The 23284-nt window shown below is 38.2% G+C and overlaps 2 protein-coding genes across 2 annotated transcripts in view; both read right to left on the bottom strand.

Annotated features, from left to right (window-relative positions):
- Positions 1-4147: 4147 nt before the first annotated feature.
- LOC143856696 (protein NUCLEAR FUSION DEFECTIVE 2-like) lies at positions 4148-6161 on the bottom strand. The gene is made up of 3 exons (XM_077366963.1): positions 6007-6161; positions 5824-5906; positions 4148-4664 (listed from the first exon to the last, which is right to left on the bottom strand). Exons 1-3 carry the CDS (start codon positions 6067-6069, stop codon positions 4265-4267), a joined length of 546 nt encoding a protein of 181 aa, XP_077223078.1. The 5' UTR covers positions 6070-6161; the 3' UTR covers positions 4148-4264.
- A 1502-nt stretch (positions 6162-7663) lies between these two features.
- Positions 7664-23284, bottom strand: part of LOC143856099 (AP-1 complex subunit gamma-2-like) — a 41678-nt gene continuing 26057 nt past the window's right edge. Inside the window, exons 9-18 of the mRNA XM_077366154.1 lie at positions 21036-21090; positions 18751-18873; positions 18561-18656; positions 16304-16431; positions 15546-15650; positions 15146-15426; positions 11877-12179; positions 11599-11774; positions 9864-9968; positions 7664-8151 (exon numbers count right to left, since the gene is read on the bottom strand). Coding sequence (XP_077222269.1) covers positions 8056-8151; positions 9864-9968; positions 11599-11774; positions 11877-12179; positions 15146-15426; positions 15546-15650; positions 16304-16431; positions 18561-18656; positions 18751-18873; positions 21036-21090 — 1468 coding nt within the window. The 3' untranslated portion in view covers positions 7664-8055. The remainder of the gene's footprint in view (positions 8152-9863; positions 9969-11598; positions 11775-11876; positions 12180-15145; positions 15427-15545; positions 15651-16303; positions 16432-18560; positions 18657-18750; positions 18874-21035; positions 21091-23284) is intronic.

The raw sequence follows: 23284 nt of genomic DNA, 5'->3' as shown, positions 1-23284 counted from the left end.
GTCAAGCTCAACCCGAACCCAACGGGTTCAACCCGATTTTGGCTCGGGTTGGGTTGGCATTTTCTCGGGTTGGGTTAGGGTTGGTAAAAGCCAACCCGATTTAATTTCGGGTTGGGTTGGGTTGGGGTTGAGGCCTTGGCAACCCGACCTCTTTGCTCTAGTTTTCTCATGTTGTTCTAGGATTATGCTTTTTTCCCTTGTATTTTTAAATTTGTCCCGAGATGAACCCGCCCCTGTTGCACTGTGTGTGTGAATGAAAGAGAGAGAGAGGCCCTGTTAAAAATAGTGAGACCTTGTTAAAATAGTGTTAAAAATGACATATGTAACTGCTTGCAAAGAGGCCTTGTCTTATTTGCAAATGATATTAATTAAAATAAGGGCGCTGATATTCCCCTACCCTCCTTGACGGCTGGCTAACGTATTCCCACCATTTGACCGGTCTCTCTCTCCACACACATAAACAACAGGAACAGTTGGTGGGCCCAACAGAAACCATTGGTGGGATGGTGGGCCCATCTTTGAACAACGTAGGCCCCTCCCATACCACACCATAGGATAATCCAAACCGTCCATTTGATGAGCCATAAACGTAAATAGGTTGGGTCCCAAAATATTTTTCCATAGGCGGATCGAAGCCCTCCGATCTAAATAGAAACTACATCTTATGCAACCTCTATAGATTGTAGGGTTGTGATCATCCTACGGAAATGATTTTTGGGGCACAACCTATTTACATTGTGGCCCATCAAATGGACGGCTCGGATCATCCTATGGTCTGGACGGTACACTTCATTTTCAAAAATATGGGTGGGGCCTAAATTGGTACGAACCACACCATAGGATGATCCAAACCATGGACGGATTGGATCATCCTATGTTGTGGACGGTATGCTTCAATTTGAAAAATATCGGTGGGGCCTACGATTGGGCCTTAATGTTAGTGTACGACCAACTCCATAGGATTATCCAAACCATGGACGGCTTGGATCATCCTATGTTGTGGACAGGCCTTAATGTTACTGTACGACCACATGATGATCCAAACCATTCATTTGATGGGCCAACCCTTTTGGGGGCACAACCCATTTGCGTTATGGCTCATCAAATGGACGGCTCGGATCATCCTATGGTCTGGACGGTACACTTCATTTTCAAAAATATGGGTGGGGCCTAAATTGGGCCTTAATGTTACTGTACGAACCACACCATAGGATGATCCAAACCATGGACGGCTTGGATCATCCTACGTTGTGGACGTTACGCTTCAATTTGAAAAAAATCGGTGGGGCCTACGATTGGGCCTTAATGTTTCTGTACGACCAACTCCATAGGATTATCCAAATCATGGACGGCTTGGATCGTCCTATGTTGTGGATGGGCCTTAATGTTACTTTACGACCAACTCCATAGAATGATCCAAACCATTCATTTGATGGGCCACAATGTAAATAGGTTGTGCCCCAAAAATCATTTCCATAGGATGATCACAACCCTACAATCTATAGAGGTTGCATAAGATGTAGTTTCTATTTAGATCGGAGGACTAGGATCAGCCTATGGAAATGATATTTTGGGACGCAACCTATTTACGTTTATGGCCCATCAAATGGAAGGTTTGGATTATCATACGGTGGTATGGGCGGGGCCTACGTTGTTTAAAGATGGGCCCACCATTCCACCAACGGTTTCTGTTGGGCCCACCAACTGTTCCTGTTGTGTGTGTGGAGAGAGAGAGAGAGAGAGAGACATGTCCTAACGTTTAACGTTTAACTTTTGCATTTGGGACTTGCTAGGCAATTTCACCCACAGCCATTTAACGGGTGACTTTTGCATTTGGGCCACATAGCGAAATCTACACCGTTGCACAACTCTTAAGGCCATGTTCGTTATGGATTCTGATAATTGATTCTGCCTCCAAAACTGATTATTGGGCCCAAAATCAATTCGTAAGATGGAAAATATATTCCTGAGGCTCAAACATATCTAGGGTTGTACATTGTTTGGATTATTGAAGAAGTGGCCTCAAGTTAAACGTCTAGAGGGAACAAAAGCACAAGTGGTGCCACTTTCTCAATGATTCAATCCATTAATTTCCTATAGATATTGAGGATGATGTCTCAATCTCAGCAAGTGGGTTGTTTTGTAGACGGGCCCAAAGAGAGCATTGGGGTTGATGTTCAAGCCATCTCTTTCAACTATTAATTCTTCGGTTGGAACATCTTTATGAAACTAAGTTCCAGTCTCAAGTGGTGAGGCTTCTAACCTCTCATCTTCATATACACCAACCATTAAGAAAAGATATAATCAGCCATTGAGCTAGAGGCTCAATCCCTGAGTTCTGAATTCTTATCTGAACCCAAGGGATTGCCTCCTCCACATGCCCCATGATTACAAAATTCCCTCGGTTCAAGGGAGTGGGCCAATCTTTGTGTCATCTTATCTGTGTTATCCCATATTCCTCACAACTTTTACTTGACACGACAATTCATGAAAGGGAAGTGATATATCTGCACCTTTTGATCACCAGGAACACCCCATGTCAGTGTTTGTGTGGCAATCAGGGGCATTGATTTCTTCTGACATAAGTACAACAGCCCCTCTTTAGTTACTGATACACTGACAAGGGGGGGGGGTATTCCTGGTGATCAAAAGGGGCGGATATATCATTTCCCTTCATGAAATTATGCATTGATTAGTATGCTCTTAATCAGATCGCGATCCAAGACAAATTTCCTACCCCTTGATTGATGAGTTGTGGGATGAGTTATAGGGTTCATAGTATTTCTCCAAACTAGATATGCGATTTTATTTTATTTGTGTGTGTGAGATTGATAGCCAAGAAGATATGCGATTTGGATAAGGCGATGATATATTCGCATATTCGCACCACCTGTAGGATGATTATTCACACCCCTTTTAACGTGATTTGAGGCAGATTTTTACACTTTTTTAACATCAATTCATATTAAAATGGGTGCGAATAATCCTACAGGGGGTGCGAAACCCACCAATGACACTGAATTCTTGGTGGTGTCGTTTGGTCTTACAAATTTGCCACCAGCATTTCAGTTGCTTAAGAATAAGATAATTAAAGAGTACTTGAGAAAATTTATGGTGGTTATTTATTATATTTTTGTAATCTGTCTTTTGAAATCCATTTTTATCGGTATGTATGATTCTCGTAAGTTTTTAACCTCAAACCAGCATTGAAATCCCATAATTTTTTTTTAAAGAAGACATGGATTCAATTTCAAGGATTTTGTCATCCGTTGTAGTGACTTGTGAGAGACCAGCATTGAAAGCCCATAAAATTTGGACATGAATTCAGGTTCAAGGATTCTATCTTTCATTGTGGTGAGATAAGAACTTTTTCCTTTAGATGAGTATTGGTGAAGATTTTATCTAGAAAAGGGGTTTTAACAGTATTTTTTTTAACAGTATTGCAAGAAGATTTCAACCTGACTATGGTATCCGATTTACAACCCAGGTTTACTACTCTTTTACTTGAAAGCAAATGCAAGATCTCCCACTTTCCCTACGTTCTACTAGCCCTTTATGAGGCAGCTAAACAACAAATTCGCTCCTTCCCTATAATTATTTCGAAAAGAAAACACAAACCCTTGGTATGAGATAGGTTTAAAGGGCCTAGCCTAACATGTTCCATCAGCTACATAGCTGTTTTAGTATTGGTTAGGTACCTAACATTTGGTATCAAAATAACCACCACATCCCCTGTTCAAATCACGAAATGGAAGGGTCAACCTGGAGAGAGGACTACTTAGAAAGGGTTACCAGATAAAATGGTCAGAGTGAAATCTGTCATAAGTTGCCAAAGAGTGGCACGACCTGTGTAAAGGGCTACCTGTGGAAAGGGCTACCTGGAAAAAAGACCAAAGTCAAAGCCGGGCCTAGCCTAATGCATTCCATCAGCTCTGGAACTTTTGTTTTTGGCTTATTGGTTAGGTACCTTGCGGAGGAGAAAGAGAGAGTGCGGGCTAAAATTTCTGTGAAAACTTACCCATTACGCAGTTATGTCATACTATGGAGGGGTTTCCTTTGTTTTGCGCCCTTGAGAGAGGATGTTTTTAAAAGTTCATGTTAGCACATTACTAGCATAAACAGTTATGTGAACCATACACAACCCAAGTCAATCAAAACACTACCATACTCCCCTGCATAAGGCAACAAGTATCAAAACACAAAATTAAGACCCTAACTACAACACTGAAAAACCCTAATTCAAACAACGTAAAAAAAACATCCCTTAGAGAGCAGAAACCAAAACATCACCACCTTGAAATTTCCAGAAGAGATTTCCTGCATCATCAGCCTTACTCGAATCGATGGCAACGGCGCCAAAGACCGCACGGAAGGCACCACAAACGACAGAGTCCGTAGAAGAATTCGTCTTTGTAGAAACCCTAATCACATTCTGCAACCCTAAACGAAACCCATCTGCGGCGCAAGAATCCGCACCGGACATCTCTGAGATTCGAAGGCTGAGATCTTTCGCAGAGGCATCGAGATTTCGCTGAAGGTAGTGGAATGAGATGGATGTTTGGATGGCATCGAGACCCAAAATGCTCAATGCCCTGTTGTTCTCTCTGGAGTACGAGGAATGGGTCATGGCACGCCTAAGAAGATCCACGGTTTGGAAATCATAGCTGCAGAACAGAAGTCACGTTATGTGTTAGAATCAATTTTCCTAATTTAGATTGTTTTCTTTATTTAAGTTATTGCCATATTAGAGTAGGGTTTCCTTATTTCCTTTTTCCTATTCTGCTGATTTCTGTTTCCTTATTTTGCTTCCCCTAATTTCTATATAATGTAGATGCCATATAGCTATTCAGCAAGGAATAATCAAATTTAGAGCTGTTAGCATATTGGCGGCTGAGTTCCCTCGAATTAACTCATTGGAGGCCTAAGTTTCCTCGAATTAACTCACCCTTTCCCTCTTTCCCTCTATCTTTTTCTCTATTTTCTTTTCTGATAGAACAGCATTCTATCATTATGGTGTACATGATGTAGTTACAGAATAGTAGTTTTTTTTTTTTTTTTTAAACTAGGAACCCGAGGCGGCACCTGAAATTTTATCAATAGAAATAAAGAAGTACCAGAGGAGGACATATCACCTTTCCTCTAAAACCCAAACAAAATACTAAAGAAACAACACCACAACATACATACTTATCTAACTCTATCATTGGGAATACTGAGCTGATCACATCTAACAGCCCTGCTCCTGTCTCTTGGGAGATCCAACCAGTTCCAAAAAAATTACATAGTAGTTATTATAGGATTATGCATTTTAGATTTGTGGGTGTGAAGTCATGTTATGGTGTACATGATGTAGTTACATAGTAGTAGTCTTTATAGGATTATGTATTTTAAATTTGTGGGTGTTAGTTCCTAATTGTGTTTAGATTTAAGTAGTTGTATCTTAGGCATTGTTTGGATTGCAAGAAAAACATTTATGATGATTTTTTTTTTGCTAGGCTCCATTTCTTTCAACAAAAATTAGACGTAAAACAAATTTTATGCTCTTTTTTTAGGTTAAATTGGGCCTAAAATTTGTTTTTACCCCTAAAATCTACAATTTGGGGAGAAGTGATATGATTATGGTTAACTTAGTGGGATATTATCATAAATTGAAGGTCCCTCTAAGTAAAATTGAACTGGGTCAACTCATCTTTTGGTTTTTTTGTGTGTCTGTGTGTAAAAAAGTAAGAAAATTTAGAGAAAGAGAGATTAGGGTTTTTTTTTTTTTTTTCTAAGCAAAGACATGGAAGAGAATTAGAGAAGGGAGAAGCTAAAAGAACTTGCCCAATTTGTTTCTGGAGGATTTGTAGAGCGTTTGAAAACGGTGAATCATTGACTTTGGCTACGTTGAGTTCATTCCCGTACGCCTGCAAAAAAGGAAAGAGGGTTTTGGGGGGTTAGGGTTTAAGGATGGAATGACAACTGTTTAGATTTATTTTATTTTTTTTGCTTCACTTATTCTTTTACCTGAGGAAGGGAAGTGGGTAGAAGAAGAGAGGAGAGGATGAAGAAGAAGAGACTGAAATGCATTTTTGATAGGGTGAAAAAGAGAAGGTCTTAACTCTTAAGAGAAATATGTGTCAGGCCTTTTAAAGGGAATGGGACTTTTCTTAGTGGGCAAGCTATCTCATAGAGATTTATCCTGACTAGATTCCTACAATTGGGTAGGCCCCACTTTTAATGGGTGTGTGTTAAGTGTGTTTGTGTGAGTGAAGTGTGTGTGTGTGTGTGAGAGAGAGAGAGAGATGTTTTGGTGCAAGTGTGTTTTGCAAAATTGCCTAGACTCTCCCTTTGGTGCAAAGCTCTGTTTGGTTGCTGGTTTTTTTTTTGTTCCCAGGATTTATGTGGGTAAAGGTTTAGTGGTCACATCAGCTTTTTCTTGCTGACATCAGCAAAATCTTGTCTTGAAAAGGGTGTTCTCTCTTTCTCTCTCTACCCTCTCTCTCTACTCATTATAATATCTTTCTCTAATTAATGCTTGTCCCCTCTTTTGTCTCCTACCTTTACCCACATAAATCCCAGGAAAAAAAAAAACCCGGCATCCAAACAGAGGGAGGACTTGACTAGAGTTTTTGAGGGGTTTCATATAGAAGAGGAATGATAGAGTGAAGGGCGCTCCTATGGGTAGGTTTCGGCAAAGCGCATTGATGGCAAAGCCGTTTGCATATTTTTCTGCGCCATCATAATAAATGGATTTGGCTGAAAATGACCAATGAGGATGCCCTTGTAGCTGATTTTTGCAAAGGCGCCCTTCATTCTATCATTTCTTCTTATAAAAATATAAAAACGCCTTAGTATGGCTCAACTTCTAGGTTTTTATTTTAATGGGAACTGCTAGCGTCCGTCGCAAAAGGCATTTCGTGGCTGGTCTGTTGCACATCAGACCAGCCACATCTTGAATGAAGACAACAGCTTTTTGTCTTCATTCACAAGGTGGCTTGTCTGACATGCGACAGACCAGCCATGAAAACCCTTCTGTGATGGACCCTAGCAAATCCCTATTTTAATATATTTGGCCCATGAATGTTAACGGCCATCCCATTTACGGCAAATTGACCTTGTACCCACGCTCATCGGACAATTAGGCCACATTTGGATACCCACAAGATTTGGAATTGGATTTCTAAATTATGCAGATTTGGAACTGGATCAGATCCTTATAATTCTCGTACAACATGAGCATGAGGATGATTGATGTATTTTGCATCCAAAACTCAAAACTCAAATCCAAATCCAAATAACCTGAGGTGTCCGGACGTGGCCTTATAGACCTTTTTTTCATAGGTAAGGCTGGGATTAAACCTCCCACAATTCTCTACTTTTGATAAAACCATGATGAATATGGCATTCTAAATCTTTCAGCCATTGATTTTCACACCTCAATCTTACGAGTTACGACTGAGATTTCTATTTGGCCTCAGGCCTGGACTCAGGGTCATCCTGTAATGGGTCATCATATCAGTGAAAAAAAAAAAAAAATAGCCTTCAAATCAACAAATTAGACAAAATTCTTCCCTTACTGTATATAATAGAGGGGGCTGTCCCAAGTACAAAACGGAGGCGAATATATCAATTCCCTTTATATTATATGAGATCTTTTATCATATGAGAGAGAAATGAGGAATGAATCAACGGCTAGTTCTTCTTTTAAAAAATCAAAATCACACTCCAAATCCTCACCTTTGATTTGTGTCGTGAGATTCAAATGATGCAAACAAAGAGTTAACAACAACCTCATGGTTTCCTCGACACCAAAAGATGTTCTCTCTCTACTCTCTATGCAAAATATAATGTACATGCACAAACAAAACAAAACAAAACAAAAAGGAGACCATGGGCAGGTGCTGAAGTAGACTTGTAAGAGTCAAATCCAATCACTAGAAATCATATGGCACCTGATAGAAATGAAGACGCTGAGCTTGCCCTCGGATTGTGAACAGCACAGAAGAGCCTCTTCCAGAGCAGCAAAAAGTGCCTCTCCCCAAATTAACTTTTAAAAAAAAGAGTATTTCGCCCTTACAAACCCGGAGGAAAATTGTTGATTTGTCCTTGCTCAAGCACATCTTGGTTGTTCACTTTGTAAGCGACCCGAATACGCATTGCAAGGGCTTTCTGAAATGCAAATAGATGAGAATCCAGACATTCTCACACAACTTGTAGAGAATGATTCACATATAAACATGACACATTATATAATAAAGGATGAGAGAAATATGCAGCACAATAATTTTACCACATCAACTGGTACCATAATTATAGTTAATTATAGTTAGAGGAAAATGATTGTGAGCTTGAAGCTCATATAGCTTGTATGAGCTTGAGGGCCCAAACACATGGGTCCCACATTTTTTGTTGTGATCCAAACCATTCATTTGCAAGGCCCCATCATAGATAGGGTGTGTACCAAAAATCAGATCCATTGGATCATCCTAACCCTTCCAAAAGCCGAGGGCAAAAATGAGCAAATTTGTGGCAAACGGTGTTTGTCCATTTTGCCCTCCACATTTGGATGGGTTAGGATGATCCTATGAAGCTGATTTTTTGTACACATCCTATCTATGTAAGGGCCTTTCAAATGAATGCTTTGGATCATCCTAACAATGTGGGCCCACATGTGTTTGGGCCCCCTCAAGCTCATATAAGCTATATGAGCTTCAAGCTCACAATCATTTTCCTCCTATAGTTAATGGTTGTGCTTCTGGTGTGAATAAGCTGATGTACAATTCATTTCCATGATTTGAAGATCCAAGTATAAAGAAATTCAAGGTAACTAGAGGTATGATGTAAAGGGTCCCAGTAAACATATATTACATAGAGAAATAGAGAGGCAAAGTAGGCTTGGAATTGAGGCAATACTTGACTCTGGTCGTGTTTTAGAATATTAACTGATCCAAGCTCATATTCTTTATAACTGCTAAATAAAATTGCCGGGAGATGTTTTTTTCTTCATAACTACTAAATAAAATTGTTGGGAGTTGTTTTCGTGTGAAACTAATTTATCATATCAAACAGGTGGCAGCTCCACTTGCCAGAGGTGTCGACCAGGGTGAGCTTCAGAGTGAATAGCCTCCTTACCCCTAATGTAATTTTTAAGTTTATCTTCTTCTTTTTATAAGGCCACCTCTTCCCTTCTTTCCGTCCTGATGTTTTTCCAGTTAATGAAGTTTTTTCTTTTTCTTTTTCTTTTTATTGAACAGTTCATATATGAATTTATTCTGTCTTCCTCAGAAAAACAACCCAAACCAATAAAAAAGTAGGGTCCTTCCACTATAAATTGACAATGCTGGAGGACCATATATTCACGATGAATATGTAAAAAAGACTTCCAGCGCCTCTTCTATTCTCACTTGGCATGCCCATTATACAAATGGGGTGTGTGCGTGGAGACCAGGACCATTCATTTTGCAGAAAAAGATAAAAATACCAATGCATGTATATCATCCTCTTCCGGGCTAAGCATGTTACTTTCAATTATCTTGTTGGCTGAACTGGTAGACTCAACATCATCAGATTATGTATACAAAGAATTCAGTTCCAAACTAGGAGAGGTTTGTGAACAAGTGATCATGGAAGCATGTGTATCATGGAAAAGATAGAAATATATCTAAAAAAATGGAAAGCAGAAAAATGCCTCAAAAGAAATACCAGTGCATCAGACCAGAATCACAGCTGTAAAAGCAAGAAGATAAAGTCTTCAGCTACATGTAAACAAGAGCTCGGCATAATACAGAGGGCAACTTAAGAGCTGAATTAACATCAGAAAATCTATCACACACAAGAAATAAAATGAACTTAAATATTATTAGAGAAAATGAGATGTATACCTGCCCATGTTGGCCATTATTGAGACTGAAACTTTGCGTGATTGACCCATTACCACTGGCGGGAAGAACATTACTGCTAGCTGGATCCAAGTGTAATTGGACAAACTACCAAATAAACACACCATAAGTGTCACAATGACAAGTTGCAGTGAAACATGGAAGACAAACTGGAAAAATATATATATACACAGATATTAAAGAACGTACGGTAACAAAAATTCGAGCATCCCATCTATTCCAATAAAAGGAAATGTAACAAAATGCCGTTAACAAGGAAAATAGTCTGAAAAGTTGAGCATTAATGAAATTGTCATAGGAATCAGCTAATGGTGGAGAAGGAACCTTATCCAGAAGTAGACAAAATTAATGAAGAAACAAAAGTTCAAGAGCACATCTAATGACTAAGGATCACCAATGCATTGTGTGCATGTGTGCTTTGGGGTTGGGTAGTGATACTGGTCAGAATGCCGAGTATTATTGAATTATTGAAGGCTTTTAAAAATTAATGAGTGTACAAAAATTATATCCATGTTATATCCATATACACAAATCTTTAATAAATGGTAAATCCTTTTATGGTGCCATGGATTATTTGGAAAGACAGGAATGCAAGACTTTTAAAGACAGAGCTTCAACTTTGTCAAAATTGGGGATTCAATATCTTTTGTCACATCTTTAGTTGGATGTGATATCTTCAGAAAATAGAAAGAGAGTATTAGGGAGGGAATGATCCACAGCCCCTCCCTTCCCCTCTCCAAATGTGATTAAGTTGAACTCCAATGAATCTTAGTTAAAAGGGCAGTGGAGTAGGGAGGGTTTTAAAAGATGAGAAGTGGTGGTGAAGATGAGAAGGAAGAAGTGGTGAATGATTTTCCGAGTCCGTGTGGCTTTAAGTATTCAAACAAGGCTGAGGCTTGAGCCCTTGTAGCTGTTTCCTACTATTTCATGATGAGTTTGATAGAAACCCAATAATTGACTAAAATACTAACGAGCATTAGATTAGAGTGTCCAAATAACATCAGAGAAAAATGCCATGTGCTACAAGCGAAACTTCCATTTGATGAGATGAAATGAGATGCTTTACACCATAACACAATATTAAACATGGTTATCAAATCAAACAAAAACAAAAAATGACAGAATATAGTGTATGATACCTGGTATAGGCCCAATGTTTTATACGCGCTATCATATAACATCATGCTTCAAATATGCGGCACTCTTGTCCAATTAACTATCATGCTTATTGTTTGCTAGTGTTACAAATTTGCAATTTAAACTTCAAGTACATAACTCTTGTACATGATATAACCAATATATTAACAATTTATTTTTACGAGTTAAAATCAGGTTGAGTTTTCTACTTCTTTACTTGTGCGAGTCATTTACACGCAACTGTGTGTGTGTGTGTGTGTGTGTGTAATTTATTTTGATTTGTGATACTCAAATTTAAAATGACAACATGTATCTCCATTCCCTTTTTCTTTTTAAAAAAAATGACAACATGTATCCCCATTCCACATGTGCATGTCCATATTCATATCGATACCAAGGTACCAGAAAATATATATTTTGGTTTGCTTAGAAGCCAAAAAATCAATTGGACTAAGAATACAACTGATATACTAAAAGAACAATAAGTTCAACAAAAACAAATTACATATACATTATATGTTTCAAGGAAAGGAATTGATGTTGTACAAAATGGAAACTCCAGCAAATGGGTATTACTTACCTTTGGAACAGCTGCCTGAAAAATAAAATCTGAATAAGTATTAGATGTCATATTTGTAAATGTAGCCTGGATCAATGTAGTTTGTGGTTTTTCAGGTTGCTTTGAGAAGCTGAACATTATCTTCAAGGAGTTGCTCTGAAATGCAGTGATAGAGGGATAAACTGGATTCTTTTCTCCTGGAAACATATTAAAAAAACATTTATTTCGCTCAAAGTCAATAATATCAATCAAGATTCTAACAACCAGAAAAAGTTGGGACCTTAAAAAAGCTTAATTACCAGGCATTGGAAGATTGGAGGATAAGCCATCGAGCAAATCCATTACCGGAGCAGTTCTTGCAGGAGACTTTGTATGTTCTGCAGTTTCCGTCACAGAGCCAAATGTTGATCTCTGAGAGAATTGTGTGGAAGAAGCCGGAGAAGAAAGTAATGACAGACTTTCCAATGGGGAAACTGATGGCATATTATCTTGACTGGTAGTTATATTAGGTGATGATAAATCATTTTGCACAGGAGGCATTGTTCCAATAGATAAAAGATCCAGTAGAATATCTGCACCTCCATTCGGCACCGTGCTTATACCTTGATAAAATCATGAGAAACACACCCCCGTCAACAAATTATGGCTCTACTGGTAAAATAACTTCGTTAAAAAGAAGTAGTATAGAAACAAATCATGAGAGTTTTTGGTAAGCATAAAAACCGACCATCCGATTCCCTACATATTTTTAATTGATAACTTCATATGGCAACAGAAAATCCACAGCTAATGGTCATTAGCTTTAATGAAAATCACAGGAAGAACTTCAGAGTAGTGGACTTCTTTTCTACTCATTTCAAACATAAAGAAAATGCCGCTAATGCATAAAGCAAAATAGCTTAGGAGTCGAATGTCCAGAAGCAAGGACTGAACCCAAATATAACGAGTACATAGCAATTAGCAGTCTTAAATATTAAATGCAAGTATGACATATAGTCATCTCCGAAAGAAAAATTATTTTATCAGCAAAGTCCATCTCTTGTTGAAGTTACAAATTCACTGAGAGCTTAAAACAGTGACAAGCCTTCCCTGAAGTAGATTTTATGTTGTTTGGTTGACATCCCCTATTTACCAAGGAGGCAGTTTTACGCCATTTGGTTAACATCCTGTGTTTTCCTGGAAATTATATTTGTCTTGAGAGAGAGAGCGAGAGAATGGTGTGAGAGTGGAGAGGGAGACATGGCGCAGGTAGAAAGGAAGAGATGATGCAAGTGGAAAGGGAGATGTGCAAGAAAATTTTTAGGTCGAGAGATGGTAGCCCTATTGTAATAGCCTTTTCATTGAATTTCATGGAAAATCCATCACCCTTGAAGATAGATTCTGCAGAAAATGTGGAATACTCTTTCACCGAAAGAAAAAACGTTGGATCCAAATACACATCTAAGAAAACTAGGAATCCTTATTCAATTAACTGATGAAATTCATCCCTAACATGCCATATAAACAAAAGTTTCTCTAAACCCATAATTCAAGAACAAAATCAACTCCTAACATGAAAGCAATAGCTGCAAAAAAGCACAAACTCCTCAACTCAACTCAACAACGCCTTTGTCCCAAACTAGTTGGGGTCGGCTAAATGAATCCTTTAGAAAAATTTCATGAAGAAGGAAGGAATCTACCCGGCCCTAATCCCGGCTCTAGTTGGGTTCTTCTACGTGGATCATTTTCTTCCATTCTATCCTATCCAAGGTCATGTTCCCTGTTATGTTCCTAGCTATCAAGTCTTTCCTCATTGTTTCCACCCGATTTGTTTTCAGTCTGCCCCTGCCTCTTTTTACTCCATCATTTGACACAAGACGCCTCTTCTCACCGGAGCATCCAAAGGCCTACGTTGGATATGTCCAAACCATCTTAAGCGGTGCTCTCTCATCTTCTCCTCAATTGGTGCCACCCCCACCTTTTTACGAATGTCTTCATTTTTAATTCTATCTAACCTTGTGTGGCCGCACATCCATCTAAGCATTCGCATCTCTGCAACACTCATCTTATGCACATGCTGCTTCTTGGTGGCCCAACATTCTGAGCCGTACAGCACAGCTGTCTTATAAAACTTTCCCGTCAACTTGGTAGGGATTTTATGGTCACACTGAACTCCTAAGGCAAGCTTCCACTTCAACCAACCTGCTCTTATTCTATGGTTAACATCCTCTTCAATCACTCCTTCCTTATGTAGAATTGAACCAAGATAGCGAAAGATATCCCTCTTAGGTACCTCCTGTCCAGTCATATTTACTACATCCTCGTCTCGCCTCCTTACATTACTAAAGTTGCACTTCATATACTCTGTCTTAGTCCTACTCAGTCTAAGACCTTTGGATTCCAAAGTAATTCTCCATAACTCTAACTTAGCATTTACTCCTGCTTTGGTTTTGTCAATTAATACTATGTCCTCTACAAATAACATACACCACGGCACCTCACCTTGGATACCCTCCGTAAGCTCATCCATAACTAGTGTAAAAAGATAAGGGCTTAGAGCACAAACTCCTAAAACAGTGAAATGTAATTTCAATCTGACACCTTTTAGAAATCCTACTTGGATGGAATCTAGATTTAGTTAAAAATCATCTAAATTATGAACAATTAAAAACCATTTAAAAAATTATGAATAATTACAAGTGATCTTGGACTCCAGATTTCTGTGATGATTGGACCTGGAATGGTCCCTCCTGCTGATATCAGCATGATGCCACTGTGACAGACTGACATCACACAAAAAAATCCCTTTTTGACATTTTAATTCTTATGACTCTAAACTTTTAGAGATAGAGACAGTTTTTGGACTTGGGGGACCACCCCTAGCTGCATAAGTGATTCTAATTTTTAACCATGAGTTTGTCATTCTGGAGGGATATGAGCCAATTCCAGTCATCATAGACGTGTTGTGAAAGGAAGGAATCATTTGACGAGAATAATCTTGGTATCTCCAGCATTGAAAAGAGAATACGAAGAATAGCAGTAGCTACTGCCCAAAAACAACCTCCAATAATACCAAACTTGAAGTACCTCCTCCATGAAAGAGCACTTATCGAGCAACGCTTGATGTACCATACCCTAGTTCAAGTACTCATTTTTAGACACGATAGTAAGTTTAGAACCACATTTATATACGAACCTAGAGAATTTTCCTATGGCACAGAAAAAGCCCTGGACAATCCTAAATTGATGAGCGAGATAACCCCCAAATAACTCAGCCGCAGAAGCAACCCTAAAAATCAATAGTAATAAGCCGTGCAGAGAGAATAAAGCTATCAAGAGTTTTACTGCATTTGCTATAGAAAATTATCTCCAGGAAGCAGGGTAAAGTAAGGGGCGGGTAAAGTAGGGAGCAAAGGCTATGCTTAGAACCAACAAAAAAAAGAACATACAATAAGGGATATGAAGGTCAAAAGCATTAAAATGCACCTTTCAAAAAAAGGGTCAAAACAATTAAAAATTCAAATGCAGTTTGCTGAGTCTTAAAACAGGCAAAAAAAAACAGGAAACAAAGACAGGCAAAAAAAAAGACCTGGCAATGATGGATTCGGTGTCAAATCTACCCCAAGCAGCTCCTGCAGAAAACTGTCAGTGGAAGAACTAGGTGCTGGGGCATCATCTGAAGTCAAATCAAGTAAATCTACAAGTGGAGCTGCGGGGGGCTTGGATACTCCATTTGGAAGATTAAGTGAAGCTCCTGAGGAGGTTGCTTTGCTAGTCTTTTCAGATGAAAGGGTTGCTGGCGTAGAACCAGCCCTCTTTCCACTATAAGTTGACTCATCAAGAACTGGCATCCGTTCAACCAAAGCAGGCCTGTATGAAGCCACACAGCAGTTTTTTATGCACAAAAATGGAATGAAAAAATAGGAATTTCCAAAAAAAAAAACCGAACTAGGAGTCTTGCAAGTGCAATGGGGAGATCAAATACTCACTTGATATTCTGATGCTTCTGAATAATAGAATTAAATTCGATGGATCTTTGCTGCAACTCCAGAACAAGGCTTCCTTTTTGCTGAGTGATTATTTCTCCAATTCTCCTACATAAATTATTAAAAAATTCATTACATTCTTTACGACATAATAGATGTCATGTAACCAGAACTTGGTAGAAAAGAAAATAACTGACTAAATGTAAAAAAGTCAGATGAACAACACTGTTAAAACCAAGAAAAACACAAATTTTCTGCAATAATATGCGGTCCACTGTGGGTCATCACAGCCCAACCATCACAGCCAGTCATTATTAACCCCTCATTTGAAAGGAGGGAAATTTGACCATTGATGCTTGCAGAGGCATTGAAAGAGAGAGCAGGATTGTTTCGGCATGGGTGTCATGGGAGGCATAAATATGTTTGGTGGCCCATCCAATCGAAGGCAGTTAAGCATAAATTTGGACCCTAGTGCTGGGGGGCAGCAATTCCCCCAAGACACGGAAGCACCATGATTCTCCATATCAGTTTTCATAATATATTCATATAAGCAAAAATATGGTCCCCACATCACACGAAACTTCCACTAAAAATATATCTACTTTTCTTTCTTGTCAACTGTATCTAAAGAGAGAAAAACACCTGACTTGTTCATAAATTTCGTGAGTCTCATAGGACTCAATTTTCCTATAAAGAATCCAAAAAGTTACGCAAAAGATAGATTTCGAAGGCAGGTAAACAGATGTAAATGACGAACTTACTGTGAGCAAGGTGGGAAACGAGAAGAGAGCTTTAAAAGAGCCACCAGAGACATTGCCCGAGTGGTGATATCCGATGTATGACGTTTCAAGGCAATCTCTACGACATCCACAGCATCAGATTCTGTTACCTGTCATAGTAAACTTGTGTTGGTTGTTCTCATTTGCAAGTAAAGGAACACATTGAATGAGAATGATGGAAATTAAAGTAAATAAACAAAAGAGTATGAGCTATTACACATGGTAATTGGTAGACTTATTTTCCAATGAAAAATTAACATCACCAACCTGAACCAGTGGCAAAAGTACATTAATGCATCAGCATTTACCTTTTAAGAACCGAAATAAATTTTCAGTCCAAAAAAGGTGCACATAACGGCACCAAATACAACAAAACTTTCCGTTTTATGACAAACGAGAAATCTTATCATGGTATGAAAAAATAAAATATGTTTATTAATAAAAATCAACCAATTCTTTCCTATTTGGAAAGGGATTTGCTAGAGACCATAGCAGAAGGCATTTCGTGGACCGGCTGTTGCATCAGAGAGCAGACACATAGGCTCACTTTTCAACAGATCTTGTCTTATTCATTTAATTCAACTGAGGTGGCTTCTCTCTCATGCAACAACCCGCCGGCTGTTGCATGAGAGAGGAGACACATAGGCTCACTTTTCAACAGATTTTGTCTCATTCATTTAATTCATCTGAGGTGGCTGCTCTCTCATGCAACAGCCCGCCAGCAAAATGCCTTCTGCGATGGTCCCTAGCAAATCCCATTTGGAAAATATTAATACAATTCATTCGCAGCATGCCATGCACCCCCACCCCTCTCATGATGTGTATCCGTTCCTTTGACTTTGCAAATCAATCGTCATACCCCAAGCCTACACTTCTAGCAAACTCCCAAAATTTCTACCTCATCATCACAACAGATATTTTTCAATCTCAACTTTCCTACACAGGAGATCCCCTTATTTAATTTAAAGTTTTTTGAACAATTATTCAACTCAACTCAACTCAACTCAACTCAACAATTATTCATTTGAAAAAATTTCTCATTTAATTAGAAGGAAGGTTTTCTTATCTTCTTACTTTCATACAAGGTCTCTTTGTAGGAGAATTTTTCCTTTGTAGTGGAGTTTTCTCTTTTTCTTTCCATAAATCCCATTTTCATTGTTTGCATAGTCTAACCCCAAGGAAGATCAACAAATGATCCATCTTACACCCATAAAGTTGCAACATCCACATTAAGCCCCACTAACTTTCTCAGGGATTCAGATTCAAACTGATTGCTCCCCATTGTACTCATCACATAAACATATGCAAATAAACAACAGGTATACCATAAAAGAATATGTGACCATGCAAACAAAATAAATGAAAATGGGATTTAAGAAAAAAATAGAAGCTGTCTAAATAAAAGTTATAACAGCTCAGCTTCAGCCTACATATTATTTTTTTTCAAACAGGAGCTTCAGTCTACATATCTTCAAAGAAAAAATAAAAAATTTAGACTTGTGAGATGCATTATAATCAATGCCACCCAAACAAGTCATTTTGGATATGGCACCCATGTGGCTCTGTCTTACACATTAGATAGCTGATAGTTCCTAGACACCCTGCCCATGCCATACCAAGCTTAAAATGGATAGCCACTCACTACAATTGCGAATCAATTTAATTTGAGATTCACAAAACCTTGTGATATAAAACTTCAAATAATTCTAAGTTGGTTCTACTATCTCGTTCCGTCTACAAAAAGGGAAGTTACAAGAGCTGGTTCTAGTGAATAGACACAGTCAACAACACGCACCAGGCTTCATTTTATATTTCTGGACAACAAGTAACATTTTAAAATTTATGTCTATTAATCATTTTAATGGACTATAAGCATATGCTTTTATAATACATCATTATCGATTTACACTGCATCCAACATGTAAGATTGGCTGAATAATTTGAATTGTAGATGCTATTGTTATACTTTCTATAATTTCTGCCTGAAAACTTTACATATATGTGATTATACTCTTCACTTTGATCTTTTCAAGGAATTGACATATTCCATTTGCTTGACCGACAAAAGAATATATATATATATATATATATATAGGAACTTAACCGTAGATAAATACAACAATTTGCAGATGCTTTCCCATCTAAATAATACTCATATAAGACTCAACACCCCACACTCATGATTTGAAAGTCATTACGAAGCTAAAAACAAATAAGTTATCAAGAATAATGAACTCACAGTCATTGGTTCTTCTCCATCAATCACCCCAATATTATTAACCAGCATTTCACCATATTCACCAATGCACCAAACTGCCACTCTAACAAGACTTTCCTGCATAATTATTGTAAACAATCCTTTTAGAAAGTGAAACAAAAATTATATAAATCCATAATTCATCATGATCAAAAATTTTAATGTAAAGTACCTGTTCACCTGAAGTTTGTAATCCCCTGTAAAGGGACCTTACAGTATAGCCATGAAGGTCAGAGGCATTGCTTATCACAACTATAAGGCCATGACATACTTCGTCTTTTACATAATTTCCAGCCTATGAAACAACATAGACGAAATGACCACTATTGAAAAGTATATCACTCACCAGATCAAACGAGTACAGGAAAAAACAAGACTTAAGAGATATCATACACAAAAAATAGAATACCAGAGTGGTAAACTTTTCTGGCTAGAACCGAAAGATTTATAATGTAGCATGGAGGTACAGCAAGCAATTTCCAGATAAATTGCAAATTCCAATTATAGAACAACTGTGGATTCAACAAAGAAATCTTCAGCAACCAATAAGGTCAAAACAAAGCACAGTTCACTTCAGGGTTCAATTCGATACTGCATAGGATGAAAGGATATCAAGATAGATCTTCGTCTTATAAGAAAAAAGTCAAATCGAGTCATTAAAACCCTCCCTATGTCTCTATCTAGTGAAAGGTTGCTAACGCTTTCACTAAAGATTCATTCAGGGAATAACTGGCCGTACTTTCTCTATTACATAATTTCCAGCCTATGAAATATCACAGCATGGTATGTGCTTTATTTCACTTCATACAGTAAATCATGTCCATCAACACCTCCATGACCCTAGAGAGGAGCACTTTGCAAGCAGCAAAAGGAATAATGAGATACGTCCGGGGAACTAATGATTATGCTGTTTAGTGGAAAACACAGGGGGGGAGATTTTAAGGATGGAAATGCCATTGAAAAAAGATCGCGTACGTGATCCTGATACTAGGAGATTATTGAGAGGCTTGCGTTTTGGCAAATGGTTGTATACTATCGTGGAGTAGTGAAACGAAAAGAACTATGTCAATATCTAGTGTAGAGGCAGAGTACAAGGCTCTGGCATCAACGACAGAGTACAAAACTATAAAATCAACCATAGCAAAGCTTACGTGGATTAGACATTTACTTCAGGAGCTATGCCTTAGATTCGAGACAGAGTCTCATTTTGATAATTAGGGTGCTATTAAAATGTCACAAGATCTAGTGATTCATGATAGAACTAAGCACATTGAGTTTGATTTCTATTTTGTTAAAGAAAATGTAGAGCGGTGAAGTATTTCTAGTTCATGCGTATAGTCACAATCAACGAGTTGACGAATTCACAACGGGGCATAGTGCATATCATCATATTGTTTTGATTGACAAGCTAAGGATGTTTCAAAGAACATATCATCCTGAGGAAGAGTGTTAGAAAGAGTCAAATATCCTACAGTAATGGTAATTTTATCTTTAGAATTTCAATGTTTATAACAAATTGTAATGAAACAAATTGTAATGACCCATTCTAGTTGAATGAAAGAAAACAATCTATCTCTGGGGCTTAGTGCAGATCATCATATTGTTTTGATTTGCAAGCTAAGGATGTTTCAAAGAACATGTCATCATGAGGGGGGGTGTTAGAAAGAGTCAAGTATCCTTCGCTAAAGGTATTAGAAAGAGTCAAATATCCTTCGCTAAGGGTATTTTTATCTTTTGAGTTTCTATGTTTATAACAAATTGTAATGATCCATTCAAGTTGAATTAAAGAAAACAATCTATCTCTCCCCACATTTTCCATCTTATCTCTCTTTTCTTCTTCACACCTATGATAGTTGGATACTTGTAGAGGCCCAACTTATTGTGTCCACAACACAAAACGATACTAATACTAGTACTAGATACTCCATGGATACTTATCTCGGTCAAAATAATTGCCATGTTTCAAATGTCCATCACTCTTTTTTAAGTAACCACCATGCATTTTTGTTGTAAGTATTGCATATTTGTAATTATAATTGAGTATGTGAATCATTTTCAAAAAAAATTGAGTATGTGAATCTTACAGATCCTATTATACATTTATTATTAAATTATCATATGAGTTAAATCTAATCAGGTTTTATGGTAATTTATATATATATATATATATATATATATATATATATAGAGAGAGAGAGATAGACACACACACACACACACATATAAATGTCTTGTGTTTTATCTCATGGCATAGGATACCCATACTCGCATCCCTGTCCAACATTTCAGAAAAAGCTAAGAAATAAACAAGACATGACCACAAGCAGAAATTAAACAATAGGTTATCTAATATTTTTTAAAGATGAGCATTTTATTAATAAAGAAAGACTATCTAAATAAAAATCACAACTCCAAAATGAAATTTAAGCTGAGACAAGTTATGGATTCACTGCATACCTCTGACAAAACCTTGAGCATCTGATCGATATACCATAATTTATCAGGGGAAAACCTATAAAACAACGGGAAATCCTCAAAAAACAATCATGAAACATGCTTACAAAATGCAAAACATTAATTATGTGGAAGTGTATAGGCATTGGGGTAGATGCTCATTAGTTGATTCAGAGGCCATGCATAGAGAGGAAGTATATTGCAGCTGTCCCAGAACATGAAACCAAGTATAACATGATATTTATGGGAAGTTTATAGCCCAAATATAACAGCAGAACAAAAAATACATTGTCATGTTTAAGGGGAGTTGAATGATGGACACACCGACATCAACCATTTTCATTGGTGTGAGACACCAGCATGTAAAGTTAGAGAGATCGTGATAATCGAGGTGAAGGATGAAGTTATGATGAGGAATAGCTGAACTTACGAATAAAGCTAGGAATACCTGAACTTTCATTATAAATTGAGTGTAGAAGTTTCTCCACTCAGAAATCATAGACGAGATGATTCTCTTACCAAAAATCAAAGTAGCAACAATGATCTACTGATATTAGATAAACCAGAAAAATGTCGACAGTTGGTACAAAAGACTTATGACTCCAACAATCAACACTCATAATAGAGTCATAATAATGATCAAACATCTTCCGAACAAGGTAACCGTTGGAGGACAAATATTTAACCTCGTTATCAATGAAGAATTCAATGACAACACTAAACAGCAATACACCACTCCATCCATGGAACCTACATCAACACTCCCCTCAAGTTCAGGCCGACAGCCTTCAGCTTGAAACGAAAAGAACCACTTCAATGCACAACACCTCTCTCGAACATGTCACCAAACACTCGGTGTGCGCCTTGAAGAACAAGACAACACTAGACAACAACACACCACTCCATCCATGGAACCAACATCAACACTCCCCCTCAAGCTTGGCGTGTATATACTATGGAACTCCAGCTTGGTACAAGGAAACTACAATACCCATACAAACAACTATAACACTCATACAACAGAAAAGGATACTCATCTCATACACACAGCCAACTTGGTACAACACTCCCCCTCATGGTGGTGTGGTAAATACATAGTGAAATACATAACAAAAAAGAGCAACGGACACAATGAGTGTAACGCCGAGAGCAACAGCCACCAAAAAAATAACAACTCCCCCCTGAAGCAGCACTACAGCGAGAGCGATCACAAGAGAACATCCCCCTGAATGAAAGCACAGCAAACAAATCCGCATACCAACGAGCAATGGAGGCGCCACCAACTATCCAGCGAGCAAAAAATAGGCACACCAAAGGCGCGCACAACGAACAACGGTGAAACACCACGAGCAGACATCAACAAAACAGCACATCGCCAATAGAAGAACTCCAACCACCAGAAAGATGAGAGGATCCAACAACCGACCAACAAACAGGGCAATAGAGAATCAGCCCATCACAACAACGAACAACAACTAGCGCTGAACAAAAGGGCGCACGACAACCAACCAAAGACAGCCAAACAGCACGTCGCCTGGACAACAAAGAGGCCAAAAGCAATGCTAACAACCGGGCATATAGCCACCAACAATGTGGATTGCAACGGAAACCACTACAACGACAACAAATGCGCAAAACTACGTAAGGCAACTACACACGTGTAGAAGCACCAACAAGGTGGATTGCAATGCAAATCACTACAACAACAAAGGTGTAAAACTACGGCAAGCAACTACACTCACCATGTAGAAGCATCAACAAACACGACTCGCAAAGCAAGTCCACAAACAACCAACCACAATCAACCAACCAACAATCCAACCAACAAACCAAACAAACAAACAACACATCATCAAGAAATCAATAACGTCCAATAACGATAACACCAACCATCCACCAATGATACAACTTACAAAATGGCACCAACAACAACGAGGCAACCAACAACGCAACGAATCATCCACCAACAGCACACTTCCACCAATACTAACTACAAACCCACTATAAAAGCCACCAACAACCAATAACAACCACATACTCGAACACCAAAGCACCACCAACAACAAACCACCATCAACGCACAAATAAGACACCAACGAACTACCAACAGAAGAATGGTGAACAACATAAAAGGAATCATACCAACAAAGAAGACGAAACTACATCACACGGAAACGACAACAATACAACACGATAACAAGACAACAACAAGACTACAACAATAAGACAACACTAGACAACAATATACCACT

The sequence above is a fragment of the Tasmannia lanceolata genome, unplaced genomic scaffold (genome assembly GCF_043159265.1).
Source record: "Tasmannia lanceolata isolate RefF3 unplaced genomic scaffold, GAP_Taslan_0.1 ptg000023l, whole genome shotgun sequence".
Classification (NCBI taxonomy): Eukaryota; Viridiplantae; Streptophyta; class Magnoliopsida; order Canellales; family Winteraceae; genus Tasmannia; species Tasmannia lanceolata.
This window is presented reverse-complemented; position numbering and strand designations above follow the sequence as displayed.